This window comes from Mastigoproctus giganteus, chromosome 3 (genome assembly GCF_048544385.1).
Source record: "Mastigoproctus giganteus isolate SK-2022 chromosome 3, ASM4854438v1, whole genome shotgun sequence".
Taxonomy (NCBI): domain Eukaryota; kingdom Metazoa; phylum Arthropoda; class Arachnida; order Uropygi; family Thelyphonidae; genus Mastigoproctus; species Mastigoproctus giganteus.
Window position 1 is genome coordinate 229462566 of NC_143577.1, and position 15693 is coordinate 229478258.

Sequence of the window (15693 nt, forward strand, 5' to 3'; positions counted from 1 at the left end):
CAAGGAAGCTGTTATAGTGCCATCTGCTACTAAGCAAAAATTTTTAAAAATTAACAATGCTTGTTTCTTGTTTATTTTGGTATATTAATTGGTCATTTCTTTAGGAAATTTGTTTTTAAATTTTTTTATTAGCAAGTAGCAGCAGTTGGCACATCCTCAGCATCCTTGTTATAGAGTACAGCAATCTTAATGTAGTGTAACAGTGTTTAAATTATGTTACTTCATTAAATTACTATTTGTTCACCAAAAAAAAAAAAAAAAAAAGAACCCTGGACATATACAATATTAAATTCATATACCACTCCATTTTTACATGTGGATCTCCATTATGGTTTGTGAGAAAAGGACAAAGGAATCTCTACCTCAATCACTATGACTGCCTATTATTGACCAGATCAAAAATTAAGCATGGACAAAGCATCAAAAATTAAGATATTTCTTAGATGCCAATAGGCTATAACAAAAACACCGTACAGGTACACTATGCAAAAGCTTAAGCCAACCACTAGGCCACTGGCTGGACACCACTGGTATAGAATTTAGAGATTATGCTACTGTTTACCTTATTTTAAAAAAATTTAATTTAGCAAACCAATAAAACTTTGAACCATCCCAAACCAAGAACTAAAAAAAAAAATATGAACTATGCATGCACCATATAAACAATGAAAATATAAAGAAATCAATATAACAAAATGAAAATACAAAAAAACAAACCCCAACATGAACCAGGTAAAAAGGAATTAGTAAAATAAAGCAAAATAAGTATACGGATTCATAAAATTTTTACACCAAAGTAAAAAAAAAAAAAAACAAAGAAATAAAAAAATAAATAAATAAACAACACAAACCACCCATGAAATAAACTCTATATTTGCATTCTACACAACACAAGATAAAAAATCTTGTATAATCAATTTTAAGCAGAAAAACACTAACAAGTTCAAATAACTCAAATATCACCTATGCAAATTTAGTTTCAATAATTCATCATTAAAAACCAACTGTAACTGGACTAAGTGTATTTTTCTATTAAGGAAAAAGTTAAAAAATGAATTAAATTTTCTTTGTAAAACCTCACAATTACTTAACTGTTCCCTTATCTGTTACCACAATATAAACTGAATCAACAAGGATTGACATCCTCATCAAGTCAATATCAGATTATTAAAAATATGATGCACTAAAAAGTTGCTACTATTTCCCAGCTAACAATATTGGGGTTTTAAATGCATTTTAGTACAGATAATTCAAAATACATCTACAATGAAATTCAAATTCAGAATTGGGTCCCACAACTTGTGAACAACTCAGCTTGTTGAATTTGAAAAGACTGCCAAAACCAACTTACAGTGAAACATCATTATAACAAAACTGAATCAGAATTATAATTAAGATTTGCTACTGTACAGTATATAGTATTGTTATACAGTATGGCAGAACCTTACTAATTTGGAATGGGGTGGGAATTATAGAATATAATTAAATGTAAATATTATCAAGTCATAAAAAACAAGCTTATAAAAAAGTTTTTTTTTTTTTTTTTTATTAAAAGATAGTCATAAAAACAAGTAAGTTTACTTTAAATCCAGCAATATATGTTAATTAAGATAGTATTAGGAACACAAATATGACAAAAATAAAATTTTTAAAAATGTTTATTTCAAACCAAACAGAATACTAATAAATCAGAAATGTTCTGTTGAGTAAAAATCCCACTGCATTGCTGTTTCATAATGTTATTCTTTTCTTTTGGAGCAGGGAATTTTTTTAATTTCTCATAGAAATTAACAAATTTAATAATAGCAAGGGAACTTTTGCCATTGCATAACTTAACTTTTTATTTTATTCTTCTTTTCCTTTCCCAATTCACCCACAGACTTTACTATTTCATCTTCATCTAGTCATGTTCTTACATTGCCTAAATTACTATCCTAATTTACTACTTTTAAGCAATGCATTTTGACACTCTTCATCTTTGATCCCATTTAAAGAAATAAGAACAGTGTCACCTTTAATAGCTTTTTCCATGCACTTAATACTATACTCTTATCAGCACTCTCAGCTGTTCTCTAAAGTGGCATAAAACTGTTCACTTAACTGTAACTGGCCAGAACAGTCTGTGGCAGGTTATGAAGTTTATTTTAAGTGATAATTCTAAAATAGAGATGTCATTCTTTATTTGCATGGATTACAGGTACTAACAAAACATAATAATCCAAGAAACAGATACTCTTTCTTGAGAATGTATGTGCAATTATACGTATTAAACAACACTGCAATTATTTTAACATATAACTTGTACACATAAAACTGTATGACTAGTAATGGCAGCAGAAATGAAACCGAGCAATCTGTTATTATGTGTGGGGAATTAATTGAATTTCTCATACTTACTAAGCACATCAATCACTTATTCACAAACATTTAACACAATAAAACAAAAAAATTCTTAACATTATGAGAATTGTAAAATTCTATAGTAATTTCATTTGATTAATATTGATGTTTATGTCTTGTATGAATGCTCCATATCCTTTAAATCAAAATGGTCATATTCTGATACCTTGAATTTGAATTAAACTGGTTTTACTCTGCTAGGAAACATTTGATTCAAAATATATTAACTTATTTAATCAAAAAGTATATAATATTAATGAGGAACTTTTCCTTGGAAGGCATTAGTTATATTAAAAGAAGCTAAAAAAGTAGTTGGCAAAGTGATAATCAAATAATCAAAAGCAAAATATAAAATAATAAGAGAGCAGTCAAATCTATGCTTATGTAAATGTTAATATAGCCGTACAAATCATAAGTACAGGTATTATATTAATTAAGTGCTTTCCCTGATATGAGGATATAATTAAGAGTAATGTTTCTTATTATATAATTTTTGAAGGAACAGATATAAATTGAAAAGGAAAAAAATATATATTAAAAAAGTTGTCTTTAATTTGATGTATAATTTTTATATCTGTAAAAAAAGTTTCCTGGGGCCAAATCAGTGCTATAGGAAAAAATTAGAAACAATTTCAAATCCCAGTGATGAAATTCTTGCCAATAACTGCATAGCAGCTGCAGTGTGGTTGTGTTGAAGCAACACAGTTGTACTGCCAGCTCTCATTTGATTCTCTTTCTTAAGCTTGTCTTCAAATACACCTCCATTTAAAATAGCAAAAGCTGTAAATAAACAACCACACTTAAAACTTGATATAACACCTTTCAGCATAAATGTCTTAGACATTTATGCTGAAGTTATGAACTAAGAGACATTACTTTTTGGCCCCCACTCATATACTATTTTAACCTGTCTAGTCACCTTCAAAACTTACACTGCTAATTGTTTACAAAAAAAAAAAAAAAAAAATGCAGGAAGCAGAAACTGGAAAATAAGTGTAATTTAAAGCAAGAGAGAACTGGTACAGAACGAACAGTATATTAACATACCGTGGAAGCGGGGGACTGCATAGTTTAAGGCAAGAAAAATATCGAATGGATGCCACAGGTTGTACACAGTACTGTAATCAATGTGTTAGGTACTGTTATTAATGTCTGCTTGGTTAATATGTTTCATTTACTGGTAAATATGACTGATGTGTTGTGTTGTGTTATGTCCAGCTCAGAGTAAGGACTATGGAGGAAATAAAAATTAAAGCTACAATCTCATCAAAATGATGCATTTTACCTCTTTTAACATTTGTTTCTGGAATTTTTCGAAGAGCCATCTGACTGACTGGAAGAATTTCCAATTTGACAACATCTCCGGTTGACATTTTCAACAGCTGCATAACCTCAGCTGGGGTCATTTGGTCTATTCGAGTACCATCAACAGCCAATATATGATCACCAACATGAAGTGCTCCACACCTAATGAAAATTTTAAGTTTTAAATAAAGTGCCATTCGGCACAATTTACCAAATATGGCAATTCATTATAGAATAAAATACTGATATCACAGACATTTTAACAATTTTTTTTTATTTAAAAAATTATCATTTACATTTTTTGGTTTTACATCTACTTACATTAAATTGTTGCTGATTTTTAATAAATCTGCAACATTTTAATGTAAGTAGATGTGTTAATATTTAATAATATTGTATATAGGATTGTAATCTGTGTAAGAGCAGCACCTATGGTTCTAATATACTGGAACCACAGTGCAACTGTTGTTTCCACAAAATAAGGGGGGAATGGCATTTTGAAAACAGCAGATAACGCATACAAATAACTTATAAAATTCTACAACACTGATTACAGAAAAGAATAAAATAGCTAGCGATAATTTAAATGCCACATATTGTAGTTTCGAAAGAAAGTGTAAAATACAGTATAAAGAATTAAAAAAAATACAATTTAAATGCTATTCATGACCTCTCCATCACTATATAAGCTTGTAACTTATGCAATAAATTCATTTGAGTACTCATAGAATGGCATCATTAATTTTAGAAAGCATGCAATAAGTATTCTCTCGATATCAATTTTTCAAAGACATTTTGCATACTTTTGCTTTAACAAATCCCAGTAGTAAACTAAAGGGTTGTGATAACGGAATAAGGAAATAGGGTGGCCAAAATACACCATCCCCATATAGCAAATAGTTTGCATTTAAAAATGCACTGCAAGAATTTTGTGTAGCAAGTTTACACTGGAAAAGGCACTGTGGGGATTTCATGTTTAAGCTAACTAACTTATTAAATGGAATAATAACAAAAAATTTTGAAATGTTTTAGCCCTGTAAGTCCACCATTTATTGTCAGACTACCTGCCCTGATAACTAGTATTTCTACATCAGAGTGGGTTTTGATCAACAGGAGTCCAGTAGTGAGAACTGTTCCCGTTGATGATGCTAACTTGTGTGAAGGTGGTCTCAGTCAGGCCACTACAGGTCAATTCTAGCCCTAATAACTGCAAAGAATCATTACAAAATCTTGCTATTGTAGAGTAATTCACCTTTTCAAAGGTCTTACACACAAGTAAATACAAACGCAATGGTTTCTAATTTTCCACTTATATATAAAATGTGCAATATAGTGGCCACAAACGTTGGTCGTTTCATCAACAGACATCCAAATGTAGTTTTCTCTAATATTTTGATTAATTCAAGTCATAAATAGCATGAAGATAATTCTTTCTCAAGGTAGAAAACTGTGTGGAATATTTTGATTTATCCAATATTTCTTTAAAAAATTGCTTAAAGACTATTGTTTAACTTATCAAAAGGGATACTGCTGCTTACCAGGGCCTTTAAAAGATTACGTGCCTCTTCTTTTGAAGTACATGGCTCGGTTAAAAGTGACTGCTCTGGAAATTTTTCCTTGCTTTTCCTTTGCTTGGCCATAACATACAATGCTGCTTTCATATGTTGGTTGATCTCAAATTTTTTTCCTTGCATGGAACATTCTTCTCACAAACAACACAGAATACAATAAAGCCATCTATAGTAAAATCTTTTCTGTGAATGGCAATCCAAGATTCCATATGGAGTTTTGTAACAGATTTAATTTTTGGCATGTTTAATGAAAACATTTCATTTAATGTAGTAGACAGCAAGAGAACAAATACAAAATAATATTAAAATGTTCCCCATGCTCAGTGAAATATTATCTCATGCTTCAAACTACATAACAATGACTTGTTAACGTAGTTTCAAGATCAACTGTTAAGTTAAGGAATATGAGGTATTGCTTATAATATTTGTGTTATATACATTTATATCCACTAATGGCTACAATGGCCACAACATGCATATAATCTTAAGTCTAACCATCACTGGCATGCGTGTTATGTGACACACAAGGTGTGTATGCACTTGTTACAGCTCCACTGTTTCAAACGTCTGGCTGGTCAAAATACAGTTAAGTACAGGCAATATATAAAACTTAAACTGCCTACCATACTAAAATTTTTCTTAAAATATTTAATGTAAGAGACACACCTCTCACTAATGCTTGCTTGTTTGATGCTTTCAATTGCAATGACATTTTCTGGTTTTCCAAGAAGAGTTAGTGAAATACCTAAACAATTTCCAGGTGCTTTGTCTATCTCTACAAGTAATGGCCCTGAAGCATTTTGAACTGCATCTTTAAAAAAAAAAAAGAAAAGAAAAAATTATTTAAATAAATTTATATATAATCTATTTATGGTTATAGAGATAAGAGGAATATTTGAACAGTTTTGGTTTGCTATATATACATTCCAAGTAAAAAAAAAATAATGCAATAAAGTAAGATAACAAACAACATATGTAACCATTTTTAGAGTAAGGAATAATATCTAAGATTATTAATTACTGTTATTTTTAGATTAAAAAAAAAAAAAAAAGGTGCTGTCGACTGAAACCAATAACTTCACAAAAGAAGAGAGCTGTGCAGTAATGAAACTGCTTCTTTTTTAAAGGACTATTTGAAAAGCAAATCTGCATGGATATGAGGGAGACATTATACAATCACACAGTATCACAAAGAACTTGGTTGATGAATTCAAATGGATCATAGAGTTACCAAAGATGAACTCATGTCTGGAGAAATTGACTATTTGCTGTTCATAATCTGATTTTTAAAAGATCAAATTATGTTTAAATATGCAGCAAAAACACTAAACATAGCCCATGAATGAGTCCACAAAGGACTGAGAATGAAAAAAAAAAAAGAAAATGAAAAGAGTTCAAATAATAGGTACCAAAAGATTTGAATGCAGACCAGAAAATGGAGAGGGCAAATGGAAAAAATCAATTATTGCAAAATTTTCACAGGATTTAAACAATTTTGTTAGCCAAATAGTGATTGCATATGAAACCTTGATTTTGAAAAATATGATCCAGATGTTGTGGCATCATCATGGATCTCCATGCCATATAAAATTTCAATGCCATCAGCTACCAAGGTCATAACATAAGTTATGGAAGAGAAAAGGGATATTATTCATGATTAACTTCAAAAATATAAATCCATTATAGGTGTTTTTTCTTTTTATTTTAAATTAACCTGCAGGAAACACCCTGTTTCCTATTATATCGTAATTTATATTTCCCTTGCTACTGAAATTTCATGAGCATTTAAAGGCCAAAGGTTATAATTAAAGTCTCCAAAGAGATCTTCTTCATATATGATAATGCTCCCAGGTCAAAAAGCTCATGTAACTAACCATGGAAACAATGATTTTACAAACTGTTTTAACACACCCCCTTGGTTTATTACTGGTTTCCTGCACTGGTAAAAAAAAAAAAACACATTTTAAAGACTGAAATTTTAGGACAAATAATAATGTTGCTCATTTAGTCAAGGAGTGGTTAGAATACCACAATATTGCAGTCAATGAAAGGGTCAGAAAAGATAACAGAATTTTGCATTAAATGCACAACCCAGTATTTTTCAACATTTTTTTCAGTAACAGAGCACATTGGAATGAGTAAGAAATTGTTGGAACACCAAATCTATATAAACTTTATTTCATACATTCACTTTTGGTATAAAAAGAACTTTGTCAAAATAATTCAAATCTAACACAAGATTTGTTTATGGTATAAATATATTGAGTATATTATTTTATTTTGATGATCCTAAGATGCCTAGAGGACCACTCACCTCAACCATGTACTTGGTAGGGTTGTTTGTGAGAAAAATATCGTACACGTTTTGGCTGTGTGATTAGGATTGTCTGGTATTCTGGTATGTAAATGAACAATCTATGTGAGGTCAATCGTAATTGCAAAAGCCTGAGGATATTGACCAGCTGGCTCCGTGCGAGTAGAAACAGAAGCCAATTGGAGTTGTGAACATTAAAATCACCAAATAAAATTACCTCACTGTTAGGAAAGTTGGACTGGAGAAAGTCAAGTTTCAAATAAAGGAAGTCAAAAAGTTCCAAATGATTAGTGGAAATGGGAGAATGATAAAGGCAAGAAATGAATTTGATAGAATGAGGTGGAAAGATTTTAAGCCACAGAAGATCGAAAAGAGGAGATTCCAAATTACTAAGTATCTGACAAGGAAAATCAGAGCGGACATATGCACATGTACCACCTTTGAAGTGAAAATAATCATACAGCAAATAATTATAATTAGGAAAAGTGAGTGAGCAGTGATTGAATCAACTGATACTTGGAATTTTGTGAGAAAAAGTATGTGGGCTTAGCAGACTGTAAGTGGAAATGGACACCACTGAGACTGGAACTAAGACCCAGTATATGTGTGAAATGAAGTGAATTTGAATTTTTATACCAATGTCAACAACACTGCAACCTGGGTAGTCTTCTCCATAAACAGCAACCATTTCTTTGTGGATTGTTTTGGATGTTTTCCCTTGCAGAAAGAGGAACCGAATCACAATGATCTGTATTCTACTTTATCCACTGTGACACTTCACTTCGTTCAGCACTGCAAAGGGAAAAAAATAGTCAGATCGAAACCAAAAGTTGTGTGGTTTACCCCCCACCCCATGAAAAAGGTTCACAGACTATCAACAAAAACATTTGAAACATATTTTGAAAAAAAATTTGGCAGCAAATGCATGTCAATTAATGTAAAAACAGGAAAAAATAAATAAATAAAACTTATACCAAGCAGTACAAGTTACATGTCAAAATCATTACAAATTTAAATACATACCCATAACTGAGACATCATACTCAATAGTCAGAAGAGCTTCTGCAGGTGACTGTTTCAATACTGTCATGGCTTCCTGGAGTGTAGCACTGGTAAGATTGATGCTATCAATGGCCAACAATCTGTCTCCTGATTTAATGATACCATTTCTAGAGATCAGGGGTAGAAAGGGGATGAAGAAGCAAAATCTTACAATAAATAGGTATGTTAATAAAGTGGATTCTGGTTATTTGGACCACCGGTTAATCGAGGCAGCCGTTTATTTGGGACAAATCTTAAATAACAGAAACTAATCGAGAAAATAGCCAGGGTTTTCTTTGCTTAATTGGGACAACATGCCATTTAATCGGGGAAGGAGACCACAGCACTCGAGATTACCCTATGATTGTCTCCGACCATACCAAGTGGTCCGGTCAGATTTCTGGAGGTCACAACCATAAAACAATAAAAACAATTAGCAGTTTCTGGTTTATTGGGCTTTTCTGTTACTACAATCTAATATAAATAGACAGTAAACTCGATCTTATTGAATTTGCAATAATACCAATACCTGGAATTCTGTGGGTTTTTACGTTATTATGGTGAAATGTGTTTTCCCCTTCCATGAAATCTTCAAATCATATAAAAAACATAAATAAATTTTTAGAATCTTCTCTTCATTCCTATTTTTTAAGCTTTGTAACTTGATACTCTGTTCTCACTTGTGCATATCGTGTTAGTTGCAATTTTTGCTTGCCATGTTCTCTGTTATTGATTGCTTATCTTTTTTACTGTTATAAATTTTAACCACCCTCCCAAAATGTCAGTGAACAGAAATACTGTATAAACTAGTTAGTATGTACATATTACAGTGTGTATTAATTAAGCTATGCACATAAGCGTAAATTTTTTTATCTTGCTAACCCGTGGAAAATATTCTTCCGATTTTCACATATCATTTAATTTTTTAATTGGTATTGTAATAAAGTGTAAATTTGTGCTTAATATATCTTTACTTTTATAGCCTGTGGATAATATTCCTCCTATTTTCACTTATCGCTATTTAACAGAATTAAAATTCAATTCAAAAAAGTGATCACAATGACTTCCACTTACTACATATCATATAGTGCACGGTACTTTACTATGGTGAGTCCATCATAACACGATTTGATTGCACAGAAAATCAGTCGTAAAGTGGGGGGTCCACTTTATTTTTAACTATTTACGTGAAACTTCGCATAATTCAGGCAGCCACTTAATAGGGCCAAAATGCACTATCCCGACGTGTCCCAAATAACTGGAATCCACTGTATATTGTAATAGCATAAAAATAAAATGATGAAAAATAACAACACAAGGCTAGAAACTGAGGTTTTATAAACTGGAATGAGCATGCTCTAAATCTACTTTACATAAAAAAAATAAAAAATCTTTTCACAAGGATTCATTGGGAAAAAAAAGAGTCTTGTTCCATTGCTGAAGTACTTTGGGTTTCGATAACACATTGTTGCAAGTTGTAATTTATTATATAGTAGAAAGGAATTGAAAGAGATATGCTTTATGAGTAATAGAAATCAAAGAGAAATAAAGATAAAAGATTAAAAAAAAAAAGTTTGTCAGTTGTAATTTAAATGTACAGTGATAGAACACAAAATACCATAACGAGTAAAAAAAAAAAATTAAGCACTACAATGAAGAAAACACACAATGAAAGAGGATCCTTAAGTGTAAAGAGCTACTTGTATAAAGTTAAAACTTTTCAATCCATTTCAGTATGAAATGGCTATTTGATGGTTGCTTGAGTATATAATCTGAGTTACAGTTGTGTTTCAACATCTGTTTCTGAGAGTTTTTGGTAAGTTTTCAGTTCAGATTTTTCCTGTATAATTTGAACTGAAAAGAATCATTCTATTTAAAAAAAAAAAAATCATCTGTCATCATCTGTGAAGGCAAATCTACAAGTTATGCAGGATCTATTCTCATTTATTTTTAAGGCCTTTTTTTGCCAATTAAACTTTTTTTTGTGATATTTGAAGTGAAAATATTTTGAATTTGAGGTTAAAATTAGACTACATTACTACATTTTACAATTTCTAAATTTAAATTTTGCTTGATAAACTGCTTTTTCTCAATGGTAAAGTTGTTCCCATGTAAACAGTCATCATTATCATCAAATCTATTATACCCATTAAGTCCTCTTTCTTCTAATGTACTAATTCATCTTCCTCATGGTCAGCCTCTGGACTTATTAGCATTCATTCTTGCTTCTGTTTAGTTAATCTCACTTCTTCCATAGTTTTTACATACTACCTTATGATTACACTGGGAGTATATGATGAGAGTTGTCGATCGATTCAGCCCTGGAGGGATCGTGCAAGGTTCATGGCGTAGAATTTTTCTCAGCATGATCTGTGCTTGTTAACAGGAGAGACTGCTTCTACAAGAATGGGATACACTTATATAAAAGGGGTGTAAGAGCGTTTGCTGATGCTATCAAGGCAGTAGATGGGTCAGAAAACTGATAGCTTGGGGGGGGATTCACAGACTAAAAGGTTAAAAGTAGCTGCAGGCAGAGGTGAAGATGATTCTTGCACTACTTTTATTAGAATGAGCAGCGGCCTGGAGGAAGAGGTGCTGGGGGTTTCAGGGACTAATGGCAGTCATCATGAAACAAATAAATACGTGGGTTGTGTTAGAGTAACTAAGAACAAGAATAGCTGCATGTATACTTGCATGTTCAACAATGCTAGAAGTAGAGTAAATCAATTTGATGAATTTAAAGTGCTGGTGAAACATCAGAGGCAGATATAGTTGGGATATTAGGGACATGGAGTCACACAGATATTTGGAATGCAGAATTGGAATTTGGGGAGTACAACAAGTACACCCCGAAATAAAGTGGAAGGGAGGAGGGGTTATATGGTTAATTAAAAAACACAAAATCTAAGGAAGTGCAACCAATTGATGTTGATGGGCAATGCAACGTTGAGTCTGTTTGGTGTGACATAAGCACTGGGAAAGGAAAAATTAGAGTAGGTGTGTGTTATAGGCCTAAGGAATCTGATGAGTATAATGAGCAATTGTACAGAGAAATAGAGTGGACCAGTAAATCAGAATGTCTTATAATGGGGGATTTTAACTTGCAAAAATATAATGACTGGAATTTGTAGATTGGTCACATGCACAAAAGCAAAACTTTTGTGAATTTATTGGATGATTGTTTTCTGCAGCAGCATGTTCAAGAGGCAACCAGAGAGGGGTAATACTCTTGATCTGGTTATCCACAGTGATTATTTGTGTATTAAGAATTTGCAGATAAAGGAACCACTAGGTGTCAGTGATCACAGTGTACTGATGTGGGATTTATTAAATACATAATTACCATCAGGAGTAAAGGGAAGAGTTTTTGCTTCCGTAAAGATGACTACAGTGGTCTCAGACAGTTTTTAAATTCTGTATGGTGGAACCAACTGATGATGTTACCAACAGTTAATTCTAAGTGGGAAGCATTCAATGAATTAACCATGGAAGCTACTAGGCTTTTCATACCAATTAAGAAATATTATTCAAGGGTTAGGCCTAAATGGATGTCAGATAAACTAATGAGACTCATGGAAGAGAAGAAAAATGAATGGGATGCATATAAATTATCAGGCAACACAGAAGCCTACAACAGATATAAGCTAGTCTGTAATCAAGTCACAAAGGAGATTAGGCAAGTGAAGGCAGATAACGAAAAATCTTTGGCAAAGTATGTTAAGAAAAACAGCAAGGACTTCTTTACTTATATAAACTCTAAAAGGAAGGGTACGAATCATATTGGTCCACTTGATATCGATGGTTTGACTGTTGATGATCCTGCTCAGATAGCTGACAAACTGAATGAGTATTTTGCATCCACATTCACACATGAGGAGTTATTAAGGGAGGAAAATACCAGAAGTTTATCAAACTTTAACAGGGTGCTTAATGATTTTGTAATAACTGAGAGCAAAGTGGAGGATAAATTGTTGAAGTTAAACGTAAGAAAAGCACCTGGGGTTAGTGAGATTTATCCAGTTATATTAAAGGAGGCAGCAAAGGAACTAAGCAAACCCTTTGCCATAATTATGAGGGCATCCTTGGACTAGGGAAGTCCCCATGGACTGCAGATGTGCATATGTATCCCCAATTCACAAAGGGGATCCATGTGCACATCGAGTTACACATGTAATTACAGACCAGTTAGTTGAACTTCTGTTCCGGGTAAAATAATGAAGCCACTGGTTAAATATGCATTGCAGGATCATCTAGACAAGACTGCGGCAATAATTCAGACACAGCATAAGTTTGTTAAGGGAAAGTCTTGTCTCACAAATTTGATTGGATACTATGATGTGGTTATAAAGGAACTAGATGCAAAAAATAATTTTGATATCATATTCTTGGATTTCAGGAAAGCTTTTGACACTGTTGCACATGGAAGATTACTGTACAAATTGGAAGTATGGTATTAAGGGTAAGTTGCTACAACGGATAGAGGGGTGCTTGAGTGGGAAAAGACAGACAGTGGTAATCAGTGGATGCTGCTCTTCACGGATTAATGTAATTAGTGGAGTCAGATAGGGTTCAGTGTTGGGCCCACTGTTGTATTGTATATTTATCAATGATATTGATGAAGGTATATCAGGCTTAGTGTCGAAGTTTAGAGATGATACAAAGGTTGGCAGGGTTGTTAATGACAATAATGGCAGTGTGCTACTGAAACAGGATCTAGAAAATTTTGGTAGATGGGCTGAGAAGTGGCAACTGAAGTTTAACACTGACAAATAGAAAGTACTGCATATGGGCAGAAGTAACCCCAGAGGAATGTACCAACTGTGTGGTACTACACTTAGGGTTGTAGAAAATGAAAAAGACCCGGGAGTGATTGTGCAGTCAGATATGAAGTTTTCTGAGCAATGCAGACAGGCTGCCAGAGCAGGTCATGGGGTACTGTAAATGATATACAGGAATTTTGCTAGCGGAGAAAAGGAGGTTATTATCCCTTTGTATAAGGCAATGCTCAGGCCACACCTTGAGTACTGCGTACTGGTCTGGAGGCCTCATTTTAGGAAGGATGTAGAGTTGCTTGAGCATGTACAGAGAAGGGCAACAAGATTGGTGAGGGGAATGAAGGGAACCTCTTACCAAGAGAGGCTTAAGTTCTGCAAATTGCAGCGGCTGGAGACTAGGAACCTGCGAGGTGATTTGATTGAAGTGTATAAGGGTTTGAATGGGTTGAGCATGCTGAATTTGATGGGATTCTTCCATGCTTAGATTATGAACCTAAGGGGGGTATCAAATTGAGAAAAGACAGTTGTAGAATAGATGTTCGGAAATTTGCCTTTAGCCAGTGGGTGGTTAATTGCTGGAACAAACTTCCTTCTGTCGTTGTGGAAGTTGATAGCTCAAATAAATTCAAAAAGGAACTGGACAAACTTTTAGAAGGAGTGGTTGTGTAAATTTTTTTTTTTTTTTTTTTTGGCTGATGCTACATAAGCTCACATGCCTCTATTACTATTACTAATTCTTTGAAGATATCGTTCCACTGATTCCTTGGTCAACCTAAGCTGTTTCTCCATATCTGTTTCATTGAATCAATTGATGGTGCTACTTAAAATGATCCAACCCACCACTGATGTACTGAGAATCTCCGATTCCCATTTGTTCTCCCATTAATTTCACCTGCTCCCTAATTACTTCATCAGTTACCATTCCATTTCTTGCATTAACCTGTCCAATCCAAATAACTAATGCATCCTCCAACTTTTCATGTTTTGGTCCCTTAAGCTGCTTCACTTTTTTGATTCAGCCATATTTTTTGTTCATTAAGAATGTCTCCAACAGAACTACTGGCTGTTAGCAGGGTATTTTTTTTTTTTTTTGTAACTGCACACCTCTTTTTTTTTCAGTTACATTCAACACTGCCCTCTTTCTCAAAATGATCCAACTTACTTCTCATTTTGAGAAGGTAAGTACTCTTGAATTAACTTTGATGAAAATAAAGAAAAACGTTACTCTCTAAACTTGATATTTAATAGTAATAATACCAAAATATATTCAATAATGTTTTAAAAAAATACCCATTTAAAGCTGTAACGAATGCAGGAAGGCACTTGAAGCACAAAAGTAAAATGTTCTTTCTTTTGTATTAGAACCCAGTATGAAACAAGTGCAAGGAATGCTTAAAAACATGAAAATGGTAGGAAACTTATGTTCCCATGCCATTTCTATAATGTCTTTAGTGTGAATATTTGATCCCAGAATACAGTGTTCTGTCTGATCCCCAGAGTTCCAGATGCTGATCTCCAAAGTTCCATTCAACAATATTTCTAACCTTCTAAGATACTTGCAAAGATTTCATCTGTACACATTAAAAATAAAATTCCTCTGCATTTCCACATTCTGCTTTATTTCCCATTTTATACATATATATATATATTAGTACAATTAATGCCCTGGTCCAATCTTCTGGAACTTGTGCTTTGGAAAATGACCTCTGGATAATATGATGAAACTGCTGTGACACTATTTTCCCTCCAACTTTCAGCATTTCATATCAAATATAATTTCATCTATTATGCCTGCTCCTTTCCATACTTGATATTTTCTGTGACCTCAATAATATTCAAACTTTCCCAATTTCAATTTTTTTCTCTTCTTCAGTAATGTCTCTAATTACTTTATTTAGAAGAAAATTAGAATATTTACTCAAAACTTTTAAAATATCTTTTTTCTTCTGTTTTAACATCATTTATCATTATTACCTTATCATTGGGTTGTTTTTTTTTTGATTACCATAGTTATGGATTTTTCTCGTGTTCTGAGATTTTCAAGCATACTACTAAAACAGTTTTCCACCTTCCTAATACTTGTTCCTATTTCTTTCCCAAAATCTTCCCAAGTTTTTTTTTTGTCTCTTTTACACATATCTTAGCACCTTGCACTTTTCTTCATATTATGATAAGAATTTATTACATTTAGCTGCAAAAAAATCCTTACCAAAAATACCCTTGTGTCTTCAAATAGTTTTAAGATTCCTTTCTATAATTATATAGTCTAATATGCTTTTCTTACTTC

General features: G+C 32.6%; 1 protein-coding gene across 1 annotated transcript in view; it reads right to left on the reverse strand.

Moving 5' to 3' along the window:
• The window catches only part of LOC150088825 (glutamate receptor-interacting protein 1-like), a 111449-nt gene that overhangs the window by 66196 nt on the left and 29560 nt on the right, over positions 1-15693 (reverse strand). The window contains exons 7-9 of the mRNA XM_090370926.1: positions 8614-8759; positions 5943-6087; positions 3686-3867 (exon numbers count right to left, since the gene is read on the reverse strand). Of these exons, the coding sequence (XP_090227052.1) occupies positions 3686-3867; positions 5943-6087; positions 8614-8759 (473 nt within the window). The remainder of the gene's footprint in view (positions 1-3685; positions 3868-5942; positions 6088-8613; positions 8760-15693) is intronic.